Source organism: Juglans regia, chromosome 11, assembly GCF_001411555.2.
Source record: "Juglans regia cultivar Chandler chromosome 11, Walnut 2.0, whole genome shotgun sequence".
NCBI classification, from domain to species: Eukaryota; Viridiplantae; Streptophyta; class Magnoliopsida; order Fagales; family Juglandaceae; genus Juglans; species Juglans regia.
Window position 1 is genome coordinate 29,759,873 of NC_049911.1, and position 18,557 is coordinate 29,778,429.

At 34.7% G+C, this 18,557-nt stretch overlaps 1 protein-coding gene across 5 annotated transcripts; it reads right to left on the bottom strand.

Annotated features, from left to right (window-relative positions):
* Positions 1-13,549: 13,549 nt before the first annotated feature.
* Positions 13,550-18,320, bottom strand: LOC108991361 (auxin-responsive protein IAA9-like). Of its 5 annotated transcripts, XM_035695600.1 has the most exons (9): positions 18,034-18,254; positions 17,726-17,841; positions 17,533-17,556; positions 16,593-17,016; positions 16,286-16,506; positions 15,984-16,210; positions 15,737-15,878; positions 14,587-14,648; positions 13,550-13,965 (listed from the first exon to the last, which is right to left on the bottom strand). In XM_035695600.1, exons 4-9 carry the CDS (start codon positions 16,998-17,000, stop codon positions 13,928-13,930), a joined length of 1,098 nt encoding a protein of 365 aa, XP_035551493.1. In that variant the 5' UTR covers positions 17,001-17,016; positions 17,533-17,556; positions 17,726-17,841; positions 18,034-18,254; the 3' UTR covers positions 13,550-13,927. The 5 variants fall into 5 exon arrangements, with proteins under 5 accessions (XP_035551493.1, XP_035551494.1, XP_035551492.1 ...); XM_035695601.1 differs by lacking the exon at positions 17,726-17,841; XM_035695599.1 differs by lacking the exon at positions 17,533-17,556.
* Between the last annotated feature and the right edge of the window lie 237 nt (positions 18,321-18,557).

Consider the following 18,557-nt stretch of genomic DNA (forward strand, 5'->3'; position numbering starts at 1 on the left):
TTAGGTTAGGCAGAGTAAATCCGCTTTAACTTCCCTTTTTTTTTACTAATTTCGTTAATCTTTTGGCTTCATCGGAGAACGTGGGTAGAAGAAGTAGGATTAGGCATTAGCTCTGTTTTTCCAATTTTTCTTCTAATATTTTAAGAGAAATGATGGTTATAATAATAAATATATAAGCACGGTATAATCACATAAAAAAATATATAAAATTTTAATTTATTTTAAAACGATTATATAATATTTACGTACTTCATAACTCTATATAGTATTATTTATATTTTTATATTTTAAAAGGCAACACTCAACTTCTTAAAAAGACTTGCTGCAACAAGTTTTATTGTCGTTATAACTCAAAACAGTGATTTGTAAAATGTCATTAAAATAAATAAATTCTAGCAGTTTGTTTCCCTTTAATTAAGTCCAAATAATAATAAAATAAAACATTAAAAAGGAAAAGAAATAAAAGTGGGCAGTGGCCAAGACCAGTGATTAGACTGGACTGAGACTGGGTAACCATTGGGGATGCATGAAAATGAAGGAATTTGAGATGGTGGGCACTTACGCATATATAATGTGGCGTGGTCAACTAATTAATACGTGCATCAACAGTATTGAAAGTACCGAGGTTGCTTTGTCATGTGGACCCTTCTGTTTTGCCAACGTGGCCCTAACATCCCATGTGGGATGCCCATGTCACCATCTTCTCGGTTGTTTCACCTCCACGTGGCACCACGTACGCCGTTTAGTCAAAGGTGTCGAATGAGGCGAAATTAAGGAAGAAGAGGAAGATTCTCTAAGAAAATCGTGGGATGTTGCATTTTTATATATATATATATATAAATATATTTTTTTTCTGTGATATGACCTGATGCTATCCAAAAACCTTTCTTCAACACTTGAGCGAAGAAAACGGTCCTGTACAGTAATCTCTACGAGTTTTATTTTTAATTGTTTTTATTTATTATTGGAATTCAAAGAAGGTGGAGCTATTAAAAAACAAAAAATCTACTCAACCTCCTACTATTCACACAACCTCCACACTCCACATTATTTTTAATTTTTATTATTTTTTTCTTTTATTAAATATTTATTATATGAATAATGAATAAAAAATTTGAAATAATTTAAAAAGAATAAACTCAAAAAAAAATATTAAAAATTTAAAAAAGTGTGGAGTGTGGAGTGTGGTGGAGGTTGTGTAACAAAACTCATTAAAAAAACGGATTTTAGGTTTCTTAAAAAAACCAAAATAATCATTTTCATTTGAGTCTTTCTCATAAAAAATTTTGGACAATTTGTCCAGTTTTGGTACCTGCCCCCTTTTTCTTTACACCGGAACTATTTTTTTTTTATCCTAAATTTTAGAAAGAAAAATTATATTTTTTTCATAGAGTGCGTAAGTACCCGCACTTTTTTTTAAAAAAAATAAATATGAGATTTCTATAAAAATTTAATTTTTTAATTCATGATTTTATTCTTTTTTAAAAATAATAATATGCGACACTTGCACATGAATTCATGACTGTATCTAATATTATTATATTTGTTTCTAAAAAAAATCATATATAATTTATAAAAGACAAGGTTGTAACATGTAAAATAAATATGTCTTTCGAGCCCCTCATTTAGTTTGAAAAATCAAGCCGAGCAAAATACTAGTAATTAACTAGCATCTTCAAAGTTTGACATGATAACAACAATATCTGATCGATCCAACACTTTTCATAACATGGTACACAACCAGTTCCGTGCAGCCAAGTTATCACAACATTGGATGATTTGCAGACTCAAGCTTCACATCCCTCATCAATTGTAGCCTAGCTTTCAAATAAAAATTCAAACCATCTATGAAATACTTTACTTATCCATGTTATTAGTCCCTGGCCTCCTCATAATGAGAAACGTACGGCACTATAAATTGTCCATGTCCATTGCATATCACCTCATCCCTTGCACACAGTCCCCCCATGCATTTGTCAAAATCGCTATCATCCATGCATATAATCGAGTTTCAAGTTCTAAGCTTCAAGTCTTACCAACAATATAAATGACACGGTTGATGGAAATAATATCAGTACCAGTACTTATCTACAGACAAGCTAGACAGCCTTAACTCTAATAATTATTGAGATAGTCTCAATTTATCCACAATCAGTAGTATCTTTTTTTTTTTTTTTTTTAAGAAGAGGACGGTACTCCAAATTTATTGATTGCACTCACTTGTAGTGGAAGAAAACTGTGCTTACAACACAACACTTGGTGGGTACATAAATCCAGAACCCAGACATCAAAAACCAAACTAAAGGAACAACATTGAGTAAAAGGACAACACTTTTGATAACCTGCAATGGGAAACACAACAAAACAAAACTAGCCAAGTACATGGTAACCAGCAAAACAAAACAAAACAAAACACAACCAGTAGTACCTGATCTTAAAACATGACGTTGCTTATTTATTTATCCTCAGCTTTTGCTCTCTATGCTTCAAATATCGTATAAATTCAAGTATGTACTTGAAATATTTTCATGCAAAACGCACAAATTATGTTTAACTAAGAAGTATGAAAATATTTAGTTCAAATTTATTTTTGTTACAGATTTATTAATAATTGTTGAAATGGGTCTGATTAAAAAGTATTGATGTTTGAATATTTTATAATTATAATAAATCCTACAAGTATCGACGTACCAAATTTATAAATAGCAAAGCTAACGATTTCAAAGGGCAAATTAATTAACGATCATATATATGAGATCAGATACGTACCCCCATGCAATTATATGAACCTCAAAGGGTTGTTAATGGAATTCCAATCGAGTGGTGGGGAGAGCGGTTCCTATTTAAATATCATATATAGGGTCGTCCCCATCCAATCAGCACCCTTAAAATTTAGAAGTACGTAGTTTGATCACCATGTTTCAATTTTTTTTAACTCAATACACTCGTTTGTATTTGTAATCCATCTCAACCCACCTCAACTCATCTCTTCTCATTATTATAATTTTTTTAAATTTTTACATAAAATATAATAAACAATTCAACTTTTTTAAATTTCAAAACAACTTTATTAAATTTTTATATAAAATATAATAAATAATTTAACTTTTATTCTACTATTCATAAATTATCTCAATTTATCTCAACTTAACTCTAAATCTAAACCATTCCAAAATTTGTTGAGATTGATATTATAAATAGTAAGTTGATGTAAATAATTATATATATATATATATATATATATGTCAGCCTTGGAGGACGTTCGGAATTAGCATAATATGATAATGAATAATATTGGGGCAGTTCTAAGGTGGGGTCGGCCTGTTGTTTTGATCCATCACAGGTTCACTGCGGGACCCAGTGAGTGAACATAAATCATAGTCGTTGCCGGCCCTTTGGTTTGGGAACCCATCCCACGTCCCAGGGCAGACCCCCTTCCCTCCCTAACCCATCCACATGCATTATTAATATATATAAATCCTTTTTTTTTTTGTCTGTTTATTTATTGTTTTCTTATTGATCGTATCTTTATATAATTCAAAGAACTTGTTTCTTAAATAATAGAAAATGAATCAACATTCAGAACAACCATTTTATATTCAGTACTCATCATCCTCAATATCATCATCATCATCATCATTATTATTTATCGATCTGACAAATAAACAATCTTTAAAAGCAAACATGGCCAACCCTTTTTGACCAGCATGCATCAAGAAATTTTTGGTAAAATTATCTCCCTTCTGACAGTGCAAGCAACAAGTAAGACAAATGACTAATAGATTGAACACATGGCGCTCGCTGGTCATGCATTAATCAAAACATATTAGCTAGTTTTGAGAAGAAATTTATGTTTATTTCTTTTTAAAAAATAATAAACACACCATACTTTTTACAATATATTTCACAATCATATAAAATGAGAGGTATTATTATAAAATATTATATAAAAGTAACATCACTCTACAAAAATACCATATGATCAGTGATATGGTACTATATGATTAATTCACATAAAAAATAATTTTCAACAAAATAAAATAATTATAACAAACAATTCTCGTAGAGAATTAAGCAATCGCAAAAAGAAAAAAAAAATTTAATTTAGAAGTCCGCTTGATCGATGAATTAAAGGTTTGTTCAAAAATACTGATGATTTAATTTGTAAATTAATGACTTTGATCTGGAGTTTAGGAGATGCCCGCGCAGAGCAAGCACATGACATGATGAATATTTGGACACCCCATATGGAAGAGATCATATCGATCCCATCAGGGCATTGATCACTATATATGTTAAAGTACTACAAGTTGAGGATTGTTGCAGCAATTTGATAATCATTAAGATATATATCGCCTCAAAATGTGTCCATGAATGAACATGTGAAGCAAGCTGCAGAAGCCGGCCAACATATGGGCACGTAGTGCTATCACATGATAAACTGATTTTTTATTTATTTGTTTTAATGAATTCGATGATCTTAACTGTAATTAACAGTGTTATCATTTTATTGAGCTTTAGTTTATGGGATGCTGAATCTCATAACCCATTTGTTAATTAAGGTAACTCAGATTCGATGATGTCATCATGATGAGAAATTTTTGACATTCCTTTTTGTTCAATAATTCAGATCAAGGAGGATTAATACAGATTACTCCCCCTAATAATGCATGTCCAAATTTATTTAATTATGACAAGTTGAATTTTAATAACAAGAAAAGCATGCAATAAAAATAAGCATATATATGATCATAATATAAAATAATAAATAGATCAGGTTATATATAATTAGGAGATCATGTATAATTTTTCGTCCAAATTACGTACTAACATTAATTGGTGGGTGAGCTCACATGGGTGATGAGGCTTAGAAAAAGGAAATTAAAAGGAAATTGGTTCAAAACATGAGAGAATATCCTTAAAAAAGGCTTAAAACAATAATAAATAAGGACATTAATGGGCACGAAAATGAAAGCCTTCCTTCTGATCATCGATCGAATGGTCGTTGAGATGTAGCCATTATTGGGGCACAGGCTCTGAACTGATTAACTGCTAGAAACCCTAACGACCATATATTATATTTATAACATAGCGTGGCTAACATGGCCATATTACTTTCATGATATTATTTTATATATATTGTTGTCAGTCGAGAAGTAGGAGTCATTTTAATTAGTGTACATAGAGGGGACATGATGTACATACCAACCATTTTGCACTTTGCAAAAGGCCATGAGTCAGATCAAGAAATTGAGATTGATTTATTTATTTCCTTTGAAAATGAAGACTGCCCTCAATTAATGGATATGGATTGATGAGGATAATGCATGGATATATTTTAATTATATGAAATAGATACAAATATCAGCACTTAATTAGCTTCAGGGAAATTAATGTGACCAATCAGTGTCATGTCTGTTCAAACGACGGACAGAAGGTCAAATTAGCCTGACCAATCAATACAAATGCCATGAAGTTTTGTTCACAACTACATGCACTGTATATATATATAAGTGGTGATGTCAATATTAATAAATGGTGGTCCAAAGCCGGCAATTTAACGGCAATATTTTGTCGTCGCGCGGCAGATCGATACGATGTCGACGAGCGTGTCGTGATCAACCTTGACATTGGCTAGCTAGCTAGCTGCACTCTTGACGCTATATTAATGCATTTGCTGTGTTCTATTCGATCCAAACAAAAGTTGGAAAGATGGATATATAGTACTTGACGTTTGGTTAATAAGTAATGCTCCATCTGCAGGAAAGCAGGCAGGCATCCCCGCAACTCTATATATATGTATATTTAGAGCTAAAAAAAGGTAAATATATATTAGCGAAAGACAACGTGGTTTTAAACTCATGTGAGAAACTTATTTAACCTGATCAGCCCTTTTCCAGTACCTCTCTATCGCCTGATGATGATCACCACTAGACAGAAAAAAGGACAACTATGTATGGCTCTTCTCTAGAACCAGAATGTCAAGTGTATTCTAGTGTGATGGTGACGACTGAGTACTTATATATATAATGCAATATAATATAAATTATATTATATATTATATATATATATGGTTGTTAGAATTTTGTTTGAAACCAGCTCAAGTCAAATAATACATGCTTCATTTGTCAAAAACTAGGGGGAAAATCATATACCTTTTTTTAAAAACTAAAAATACATAATTAATTGTTGCGTTTAAAAATAAACAATCGAAAAATTAAGAAAGGCCAGCTGAATTAATTTATCACGAAACAATGAGAAGGGAGATTGAAGAGTTGATCTATGGGTCAAAAAACCATGTCGATCGATTTCTGGCCCACTACGATTGGATCATATATATATATATATGTCAGTTCCACATGGCAGCTCGTGTTTTGATTGGATAGAGCACAAGCCTGCAGTCTTGCAGAGGATTTACCAGCAAGATTGAACGTACGGACGTTTCTTGCAACCATATATGAATATTCCAAGCTGTGTCTGCCCGACAAAACGATCGAGTAGTTCTACATAACTTGTGATTACTGTTACTCCCAAGCTGGGAGCCTTTTTGTGTTGCTACTGTTAGAAGATAATTAAAATAATTAAAGTTTATCTCCTTTTTTAATTTTTTAGGACATGCAAGTCCTAATTATTTGACTTACTAGTGCTAAACTAGCTAGTTACGTTTCTGTGGAGGGACCAGAACCAGTGCATGTTCAAAAGTAATGACTACTTTTAGACATAAAATAAAAGTGAAAAGATAAGGCTCTGATGCCAATCTACTACTCAATGGTAACGTGTTCAAGAACTACAGCTTGCTCTTCCCACCACCTTTAATTTAGTCGTGAAAACTTGACATGCTAGTCATCATGGATCATGTGTTGGATGATAGGGACACGTCTAAGTTTGTCTTGGAATGATTAGAGTAATTCAGACTAGTAGCAAATAATTTATGAATTAGTAAGCAACTGTTTGTAAATAGTAATGAAATAGCCTAAAAATATTAATAGAGTCAATTATGCTCCCAAACAGAGCCTAAGCTTATCTGGGATTGACAAGAGTGAATTACTATGTGTAAAATATATGAAAAGGCGACAGAAGAAATTAATTAATGAATAATTGTATATACCTTAATATATCGATGGGATGATTGCTATAAGAAAGGAGAAAACAAGCTGATACAGTACTACTACTGACACACACACACACACATAAAGTGAATACGCTCCAGATTAGGTTTTTGTAGCTTTCTCACGAAAAAGTATATTAATTTATTGGTAGATCTATTGACCTGATCAGGATGTAATGTACGTTGAATGTACATTCTCATAAAATATACCTACGTTCAAGCATATCTAAATATCACTTTAAATATTTCACTTTATTCCTTGCTTCCTCCTTTCTAATCTTGCAAGATTTCTTCTGTAGTACCCGTCCATTGTAGATATTTTCCTATTTTAATTCAAACACAATAAAAAAAAAAAAAAAAAAAAAAAACAAAAACAACAACAACAACAACGATATCCAATATGAACGCGCTTTAATTATGCTTCTTAAGACTTGACATTATAATCTCATGCACCTAATAATATGCAGGACATGATAGCAGAAGGTTACAACGAACAAGCTGCATGGTCATGTGGAATGTTTTTGTAGACTGATTAGGGTTGCAGACATGATGCATAAAACAAGTCAAGACCCCATTCATGCATGTTATAATATATAGTACCACTACTTTGCCAGCTTTGGATTGAAAATCGTTTTTGCACCGAAAGCTAGGGTAAATTAAAGCTTCATAATATACAAAGGTCCATGTCGATCTAGTTAATTTAATAGTAGCTTTGTGTTTTGGACTTTGTAAAACTTAAACAGACTACAATTGTCCTTATCTAGTACGTACCTCTGTTTACAGGCAAGCGTGCAACGTGTCTTCTAAAGAGCTAGGTCGTTGTTCACATAAAATTAGTCGCATGCATGCATCGATCATCGATCAGACCCATCATGCAGGAATGTAACGAGTTGGGGGGGAATTTTGTCTTTCCTAGCTGGTAATTAATATATTATCTAGACGACTTGTATAACATATACAAGTTTCATGTTTTTCAAATCCACCAAAAGCAACTACCCCACTATATATAAATATATATATATATATATATATATATATATATATATATCCACTCCAACTTATCCAAGCGTTACAGCAATTCCAAATCTTAGAAGTAATTTATAGTAAAAGAAGAACACAAAAAAAGTAGTTGCGTGTTAGCCTAACTATTAGCATGAGTACTCCTTTTGATCACACACATGCAGATCATGCACATATATATTCGTTCATGCACTTCTAAAACTAGGGCATCATGTGTTTGAGTGATTGAAGGGGGAAGAGAGTTGGATTAATTTGTAAAAGGTTAAGCGATTTATCAACGTAGTTTAATACGTATAGATAAAGTGAATAGGTTAAATCATGCATTCAAACAAGTTAGTTTATGTTTTTCCTTTACTGGTCTTTTCAAAGATTGTTATCTCCTCTGCTTTCTGGTCACTGGAATTGTTTCATCGACACTAGTTTTTGAGAAAGTTATTCCACTATAGCCATTCCTTGCTGCTCACTCTGTTGCAAACTCTCTATCCGCTGCCACTTTAGCAGGAGATTTTCCGCTTTTTGAGGAGAGTAATTGAAGGAATGGGCATAGATTTGGATCGGAGGCAGGTCATGGGTTTTGATCCCAGTAGGTATGATGCAGAGAAACAAATGTCTGCATTTGGCTGGGATATATGCATTGCACGCAGAAGAAAAGAGGACGAGGCAAAATCCAAGGACAGAAATGAATAAAAAAAAAAAACAGGTTAAGAGCTACAACCAAGTCGTTCCCTAAAGCAACCGATCGATAAGGTTCCAGTTCCATATTCGAATGTCACATTTGCAAGTTCAACTGTGCATGCAATAATTTGCAAAAGAAATAGTCACACGAAATTATGCATATTCAAAAATTTGCATAATTATAAACATTGTTTCTACAAATTTGAAGATACACTCATGTTCACTCTCCAAATCTTCTTTTACTATCATTTTTCTCTTATCTCTCTCTCTCTCTCTCTCTCTCTCTCTCTGCCAATGGAAACAAACCCTCTCTCAAAACATTTATTTCTCCTTGCTCTCACTCACTCTCTCCACCAACGGAAAGAAATCCGAAAGAAAAAAAATAAATAATAATAAAATAAGATTATTATTATTCGGCTCAAAGATGCATAATCCAATATATGTGTGAGTTTTTCTTGATATGTAAAATTAATCTCTAAAAAAATATGATATTGTATATGCATATAGAGAAAACAATGTTAGTGTTCTAAGGTCACGACAAATCATGTTTATAAGCTAGCTAGCTGTACCAAAGGGATAATAAGTCGATCGATGCCAATTAATGTCAACTTAATTAGGTGATACGAATTTCAAAGGCCTAAAACTTGGCAAACTTTGGGTAGGGATATGGGGACCAATAATTTACAATGATTTATTAGTATCTGATGACGGGACCAAGATGATAGTGGCGTTGAAATGGCTAATCAATAAGACAGTTTAAAATCATTGCTCTCACCTGCTTAGATTGCACTTTGGATTATAAGGTTTATAATAATACTGCCATGCGTTAGAATTTTGACTAAAGAGAGATCTAGAGCCTTTAAAATAGGCTTTGTAGACATTAAAGTTGATTCTAACTAAGACTGGGAGCTGATTCGTTCTGGCGAGGAAAGAAATTGTTAAGGAAACAACAAAAGCAAGTCTGGATACCTCGGGAAAGTTGGTCGCTTAGCACGTTTATTGCTATCATCATTTGAGCTGCTATAACATGCATGATTGCCATTAATAAAATAATAAATGTATTTATTTATTTTTCATTGATTCTATTCAGAAGCTACCTTCCTCCGATCGAATCGCACCCATACACGTACATATTTAGGATGCCCTGCTTCATCTAAAAGATGTCTACAATGTTGGGTAATAATGATATGATACATGTAAGGATGAATAATTGTCAATAATCATGAAGTGATATTGACCAATAATGCCTGCTATTGACAGATGAATCTAAATTGATCCTCGTAGGCATAGACTGCCAAAAAAAAAAAACCCAAAGAAAGATTTAAATTAACTTATCTTCAGCAGCAATGCTTCAATTTGTTAATGTGACAATAAAAAATAATTAGCTTTTAGCTGTAGAGGCGATTTGATAAGTAGAAGGTATGCAAAGTTTATGGCACAAGGGTTCGGGGTTAAGATTGGTTTTAACTTTTAGTCTTTTATGGCTTTCTTGAGTTTTAATTTTTTTTTAAGTGTGTTTAGTTACACACTTCAAACTATCTCATCTCATATAATCATATTACAAGTTTTTTAAGTTTCACACAAAATTATATTCTAATAATATTTTATTCAACTTTTAACTTTTATCTCATTCTATCTCATTTAGGATTGAAAATCAATGGGTTCGGCGCGATTTCGATGCCAAACTGACGTCTACCATAAGAGGAAAGAACTGGCCGAAACTGGTCGATTGGGAGAGAGAAAACCGATAGAGAAAACCTTAGGATCAATTGGACTTATAACCCACAAAAAACAGCCCCCAATAGTGGATTGCCACGTACGCTGCACATGTTACTTTATGTGAAACCGCACTACATACAATCTCCAGCCATTCACTTCGCCCCCCCTCTCTCTCGCACGAAAGGCCCCGACCAACCCCCTGATGCGAACTAGATCAATACTTGAGAAAAACCCTTATCCGTGAAACAAATTCTCAATTTCTAAAAACACATGAGTAAAGTAAACAGAAAAATGGAATTGGATTAGATTAGATTAACAAAAGAAAAAAGAAGAAGAAGATGATGATGGTCTCCTGAAAAATTTCTCAATTTCTCTGTTTCTATTTTGATGGATTGAAGTATTAGGTTTTATGTTGGAGGTATGAAGGTTGGTTGTTTGTATCAAGGAAAATGATGATGGAAATGTAGAAGACCTGCTGCAATGGAGAATGCATTGTGCATGCAAGGTGTTTGCTAAAATGTAGAAGAGAAAATCTCAAGTGTGTTGTTTTGCTACGGGATCTGAAAATGCCATCGATTATCTTCCCCTTCCAATATCACAAGTGCAGAAGCAAGACTTGGTCGTTCTCTTCCCCTTCCAATATTAGTCTTGTCGATTTTTTTTTTTTAATGGAGGGCGGAACCTCTGAATACTATATAGAACCCCTCACTTTTGACGGAGGAAAACCATCATACATAATTCAAAAAGTAACAAACTATCTTTTCCTGCCTACACTTTCCAAGCCTATACAGTATTCCAAAAAAACTAGCCAGAAAACTATACAATGACTATCGCTTGCTTCTAACGTAAGCTGTGCCCAGTATATCCAATCTCACTAAGCCTCTCATCAATCTTGGAAGCTGCGACCATACCAAGCAGGTTAAGGACTCGCCCAATGCCCCTCGTCTCGCCAGTGAATTTGCCACTTGGTTTCCTTCTCTGTATTGATGTGCTATGGAAAAATCAAACTCCTGTAATAGACTTTGTAATTGATCCCAGTATTTCCAAAGGTAACATACCGTATAGAAAACTATATAGATGATGTAAATGCAAGTTTACAAATAAGAAAATGAAGCATAAACAAAACATAGAAGACGAAAAGGAAGTCGTCATGATTTTAAAGGAGAAGGAAACTGAGTCAAGCCCAAAATCTTAGAAGAAATCGTACAAAAAGGTTTCAATCTAAGTTGCAAAATCTCATAAATTTGTGAGGGACTTTTACTTTAATTCTTTTTCTCATAAGTTTTTTTTTTTTTTTTTTTTTGGGGGGGGGGGGGTTTACTACAACCCACTCCAGGTTACCCTTCCCCTTTTCTTTTCCTTTGGTGTTGCTCAGATCGAGGTCATATTGAAAAAATGCTCCAACTGTGCTCATGTCGAGTCTTTTCCTGCATAATTTGGTCATCAAAGAGCTCGTATATGTAAGTCGCATCAATCTGGGTGGTTTGTGATTGCGTATGGGTGCATCTACTCTCTATTTTGTATGATGTCTGATGTAGCAACCGATAATAGGTGGGTTGCTTCTCTAGGAAAACCAGCCGGACCGCTTAGAAGCGGTTCTGAAACCGATATTATCAATCTTGACGTGGTGCGGTTATGTTTCTCGGTTTGCTGTCAACGTCTCTATGACTAAGGAAGGATGTCATCGACGTTTACCATGAGAGAGCATTAGAAAGTTGCAAGTGAAATGGTGACTGAGGAAGGAAGAAGACGCAAGGAAGAAGAAGAAGAAGGGTAAGAGGGTTTATTAAATCCATTTTGAATCAAATGGCACTGTTCCATTTTTTTTTAAGTTCCAAGGGGCAAAATGACGTCGTTTTACTTATTTTAGTGAAACAACGCCATTTTATATATATATATTTAAATATATGTATATATATAAAGGGTTAGCCGCTTCAGCAACTTTTCAAGTGTTCGAACCGATGCTGAATTGGCTGATATTGGTTTTCATCAATTCCTACCGCCTGCCGACCGATTCCTTGCTCCGGTGGTCGATCTGATCAGTTCCCGGCCGGCTTAGGTTGTTCCTGTACACCCTTAATCTCATCTCATATGTGTAACCAAACGAGGTTAAAAATCTCAGATTTATTTGAGCTGTTAGAAATTGGATCAAGCTTTTGCCTAAGCCATGACCCATAAGGGTAAATGGGGGCCTTAATTTATAAATAAGATAATCCTATTTGAATTAGCAAAACAGTGGGTTAATTTAAAAGAATCTTTAATTTATATGAGTATATTTTTTTACAACGTGATTTATGTTCAACTTGCTTGGGAAAATTTATATTTTAATTAAACTAAAGAATTAACTATCAAGTACTCTTTTGTATTTTCCACCTTCGTGAAAAAATGTACACCTTAAACTCATTAAATTTCAATTCGTTTCATTAATTGCAGTAACTTTTCGCACTTTGAGAAAGTGCGATAGTTCTAATAAAAAAAACTTCAGAAAGAAAAGGTAAACATGACAGAGAAACCCTTGATTGATGGTTAAACGTCGACCTCGTTTATCTCGTTTTATGAAGCGTCACCATGATTTAACTGAAACAGAAAGCATTTTAACTACCGACAATTACCTTTGCGGTACCAACTCCTTTATCATGGTCAATGTTTCAGGCTATGTGCGGCCCCCCCTCCATAAACCCCCAACTGCACTGCCATATATATAATTTAAATACATCAATAATGCAGCCAATGATCAGAGCAGCACATGCCCGGCTCATGTCTGCTCCGACAACCATATCCAAAGGGCTGGGCGATATCTCATTAGTTTAAGAACATGCTACAGAAAACCTACAAATTATGAATCTTGGCAGAATAATGTCTTTTTCTCTTTCTTTTCTGTTTCGCTTGTGACTTCAATATTATATAATATAACACACGCATGTTAATGCTAAATGTAAAGCTTTCAGATATGGTAATAGTATGCCATGGATGATACATACACACAGGAAAAAGGTGCAAACGACATGAAACGGAAGGAACTCAGGCTGACAGACAAGTTAGAGGTCTTCGATCATTCAGACATTACATTAAGCATTACGTTTCACAGGAAAATTAATGCACTTTACATACAAAGCATGCAGTATAGGAACAGGAAACTGCAAAAGTACTCCCACATACATAAGGTCTTAGGAGTCTTACAAATATAATAAACTAGAAACAGCTCATACAAGAACATTAGTTCCATGGCAACCAATAACATAAAGATAGAAACATAGTACAAGCAGCCAACACATGATCTCCTACCCAGTCCGACACCCTACCATTTCTCATCCTCCTCCCCACTAAATCTGGTTAATTTGCCTTTCTGCCCTATCCTGATCTTTTGGTAGGCTACTGGAAGGATAGGATCATGTCCAGAGCTAGCTAGTTCCTGTTCCTGCACTTTTCCACGGCCCTTGGAGCTGTGCACAAAACCGAAAAACTTCTCCATGAGAAACTGATCTCCACACGTGTAAAAACCATATGCTAAAATACAGCTTATGAACAAACATTTTCCAAAGTATCTTCATATCCAATTTATGATGTTTCAAGTCATATCAGGTATGAAACTTATAGGTATTGCCGTTAAATCTCCATTTATCCCAAAAACTTGAGTGACAGAGATAAATGTAATAATTTATACTATATCTTAACGATTACTGTCTCCAACAACTTGGAATGAGACCCAAATCTTCTCACGCCCACCACTTGGTTCCATCAAGTCCCATACCTTTACTTTTTAATATCGAGATTTTATTCTAATCTCAATATTAAGTGAAAGGTTCTGGATTGGATGGCTATCAGCCATTGGCAAAATATGTGGTTGGCTAGACCTGGTTTAATTTATTGGTGCTTTCACTTATATATTACAATAGCATTACTACAAACCACTCAAGTGAAGTGCATTAGTCATCATACGGTCCAAGTAGTAAACTAATCATTTAAGATATATTAATGTGTTAGTTCAAAAATGGAGTAGTTGAGAATCATGCTGACATTGGCAAAGCATAAGAGATGGTCACATGGATACATAATGTACGCACCTAGGCCGATGGCATCAGAACCCTTCATGATTCTCAACCTCTTGCATGTATCAATAAACATCCTGCAATAAGTTAAAAATTGCCTTACATACCACCCTGAAATTTAGAAAATATTCTAGTAATGAATTTATGGTGCAAATAGCTGTTAATTAGAGAGGAACACCATTGAAGAGCATCATAATCCTTATGTAAATGTGAAATTCAAATTATAACAAATTGACTAAAGTGCCTGTATCTAAAAAAATCTGCAACTATGATATAGTATGTCCTCAACAGGGAAGATTAATGGTGGCGAAAGGGGAAAACAAAACAAAGCAAAAACAACTTCATATATACAGGTAAAGGAGCAGCTTCTCAAGAGATGTATTTTTATTTCATACCCATGCCAATACTGGTAATGTTCTCTCATTTGCTATGAGTGACAGTTCATTTATAAAGTAAAAGATCTACCAGTTAAAAAAGCAGTATAATATATTAGACCTTCACACTAATTTCACAAAAATCATTGACCATAATACATATGGAGCTATATATGCACAATTGAACCAAACTAACCACAACATGTCAGTTCATTGTTAATTAATACGAGATACAAAGGTAACATATTGTGGAACTGTCTCAATGTATTTAAGTTGAAAATTGATACAGAGGTAAAGTACCATTCGCATCTTGCTGTCTGAAGCAATGTTACAATATGCAGACATCATCACAACACCTAATTTCTCCCATTGGAGAATACACAAAAGTGTAATATTAAAAGCTGTGTATAAAGTCAATAAATATATTTGTGATGGCTAACAATGCAATTGACAGTCAATAGGTTTTATGGAAACATTGAAGTTTTAAAGAGTTGAGAATATCATGAATAAAATGGCTTGGACAGTATGACCTGTGTTCTGAGATGTACAAATGTGTGCCCCAATACTTATCCAGATAGCTAGATCACCACTTCTTTGGCTTATGAACATTTCTCAACTAATTATAACTGTCATTTTCATTAAATACAACTCCAATGTGTCTATACATAACACATCAACATGTCCTTAGAATGGCATCATAACCCAAGGTGACTTTTTAAGTTAAAGAATTCATTATATTATCGAGGAAATTCAATAAAAGAGGGAAACAAGTAAGGTGAATTGGAGCTTACTCCCACGGGACATCCCCCATAAGCATCCAGTCACCATCTTTATCTTCGTAAGTAAGAACATATTCTGAGCCATGAAGCAGATCCTTCAGTTTGCTCTCACTCAGCACCTCTCTGCCCAGAGCACCATGAGATCCGTATTGACCTGACATCACATCACAACAGCAGTGTGTCCATACAAACCACAATGTGTAACTCTAAAGTGCAAAAAAATATATGCTCCGTGATTTGAAACTTTGGAATGACTCACCAATGGTAAAACAGCTGAACATCTTTTCGAGGGCTGAAGACAGTTCCTTGTATGCAGAGTAATTTTTTAAGTCCACTTTCCTCAAATAAGGAGCACCATCCATGCTGACCTTGATAAACATAGCACCAGGTACTGATTTTACATCTACTTCTTCAGTGTTCTTCGAAGTAGAAGCCAGTGAATTCTTCCTAAACGACCTTATAGGTGGCCAACCCACAACCTGTGCCCTGCCACACAAGGAATATTAGAGAAATTCTAGTGGTTAAGCACAAACATAAGACCACAACCCTCTTCGCACTCACTTGGTAGCAGGTGCACTGCTATTACTATTTGCAAAACCATTATGATTTGGTCTGGGTTCATCAGCAGCACGGGGCCTCTCTTGTATTATCTTTTGTGGCTCTTTGGCATTAGCCGGTTGAATCACAAGTTTCTCGAGCACAGAACCAGATTTTAGTCCCAAATTCGAAGAAGACCTTGAGGACAGCATCGCAGTTACCTCTGATTTAGCGAGATATTTCCCCTGCACAAAATATATGGTGGTAAGCAGAGCTAGATCTAACAGTAAACAAGATCCAAGTCCCTTTTGTAAAAGCAGTGATTTTTCACCTCTGAGAAACCATCCATAGCATCAGAGAATCCTCTCTTACTGCCTGACGGAACACTCTTCTGTGTAGAAGAGCAGTGACCATCATTCAATGGATGCAAAGGGAAGAGTGGCTTTTCATCAAGCTGAGTTGAGCTTAGCAAGCAGAGTTCAGGATCTCTTTCAGGAGACTGGGATCCAGGAAGTCCAAGCCTCAGTTCTGTAGCCTTTAGATTCAGACTACTTCTTTTAGCCTCATCAGACACACTGGATACCACTGAGCTGTCCACTGACGAACAATCAGATAAACCCATATAGTTACGCTCTTTCAATTTAGAGCTGTTGCAGCATAAACTGTCAATCGAGGTGGAGGAAGTCACTAATGTGACATTGCTCTGACCCTCCTCTCCAACACCGAGAAGTGGAGACATTCACACTAAAAATCTCCTGCAAAATTTTGCAAAACACCTAAATTCTTTCTATTCTAGATACTCGAAGAGTGCATCAGAATTATGAAAATCTAGAATCTTTGAACAGATAAAGAAGTAAAGAGCAATATGTGCAACAACGGCTGGCCACCTGAAGACAAATTCAATAAAATGCAAACCAATGATCGACTATAAAACCTCCTTAATCTAATTAAGCATCCCTTAGATCACAAAACATTGTCCGGCTCTTGCTTAGAACTTACGTTCCATGTAACAAGACCAACATAGATTCCAATAATAACCAATGGTTGAACATGTATTTGAGGATCTACTGTAGTTAACAGAAACTAATATAAAATATCCTGAAGCTAATCTCATAGCAATCCCTTTGGCACAAAAGCTGAATAATATCAAGTGACAATAAATGAAAAGAAACCCTACAGAGCTTCAGGGACTAAACTATATCCAGAACGTTGACCAAATAATTAAAAAGAAGTAATTACACCGCAGATCGAACTCAGAAGCAGAGACGTACTTGGACTAATTGTGGGCCTGTGGCCTACAAATTTAGATGCATAAAAAGAAAAAAGAAAAAAAACAAATTATAATCGCGAATGCGAAAAAAAATGAAAAGAAGAGAAAGGCAAAATTTATGGTTTGAAGGCAAAAAAAGTCTATTAAAGTTATCAGCATATGGTTTCTTGATTGGAAACAAAAACTCCACTAACCACAGCATTCAAATGTGATGTTCATTGTACGGAAAGCGAAAGAAAGGCAGCAGTAGCAGCAACAAGAAGAAGAAAACGCAATGACCTCAAACTTATATTACCACCTTCTTTTATTCCTTCAATTCCTCGGCATCACAAAAATGGAAGCCAAAGATGAAACAACAAAAAAGTAGAGTCACTAGAAAATGAAGAGCAGCCAAAAACTGAGGAAAGAAAGAACGAGTCTTGGAAGCAAAGCTTGCAAAATCGAAGAGTTCAGTGTTAGCCAAGAAAAAACCAAAAAAAAAAAAAAGGAGCTTAGTGTTTACCTTAAGAAAGTTGTGAATCAGTGGCTGACGAAAAAGATTGATTTCAGGGTTTGGTTTAGCAGAGAGAAGAAGCTTAGAGAGAGGGGAGGGGAGAGAGAGCTAAGGACCCTCCATTTGGCAGAAAGTAACAAAAGCTTTTGCTGGCCAATGTGAAACTCTATGCATTAAAATAACTCTTGTAAACAAAATGAAACATAACAAAAGAGAATTTTGTCTTAAAAAACAGCCTTCTTTTACAAATTTGATAATACAAGAGTACAACTTTTTCGTTTGATATTTCCTTTTATATTTAGCACATTATATTCTGTTCCCCATTTTTATAATCCGCCGAACAACTTGAGGGGAAGTTTGAGACGTTCAACGCAGGCCGTTGATTTTTCTTCCACTGTACAATGTCCTTCAAAACTCAAACTTTGTTACTGGCGTGGGAATTTCGAAGGTTAGTAACGTTTTCGAGGGCATCAGAGCAAATAGGTCTGCGACCTCGTCTTCAAATGCACACGTTACTTTTATTTTCTAAGAAA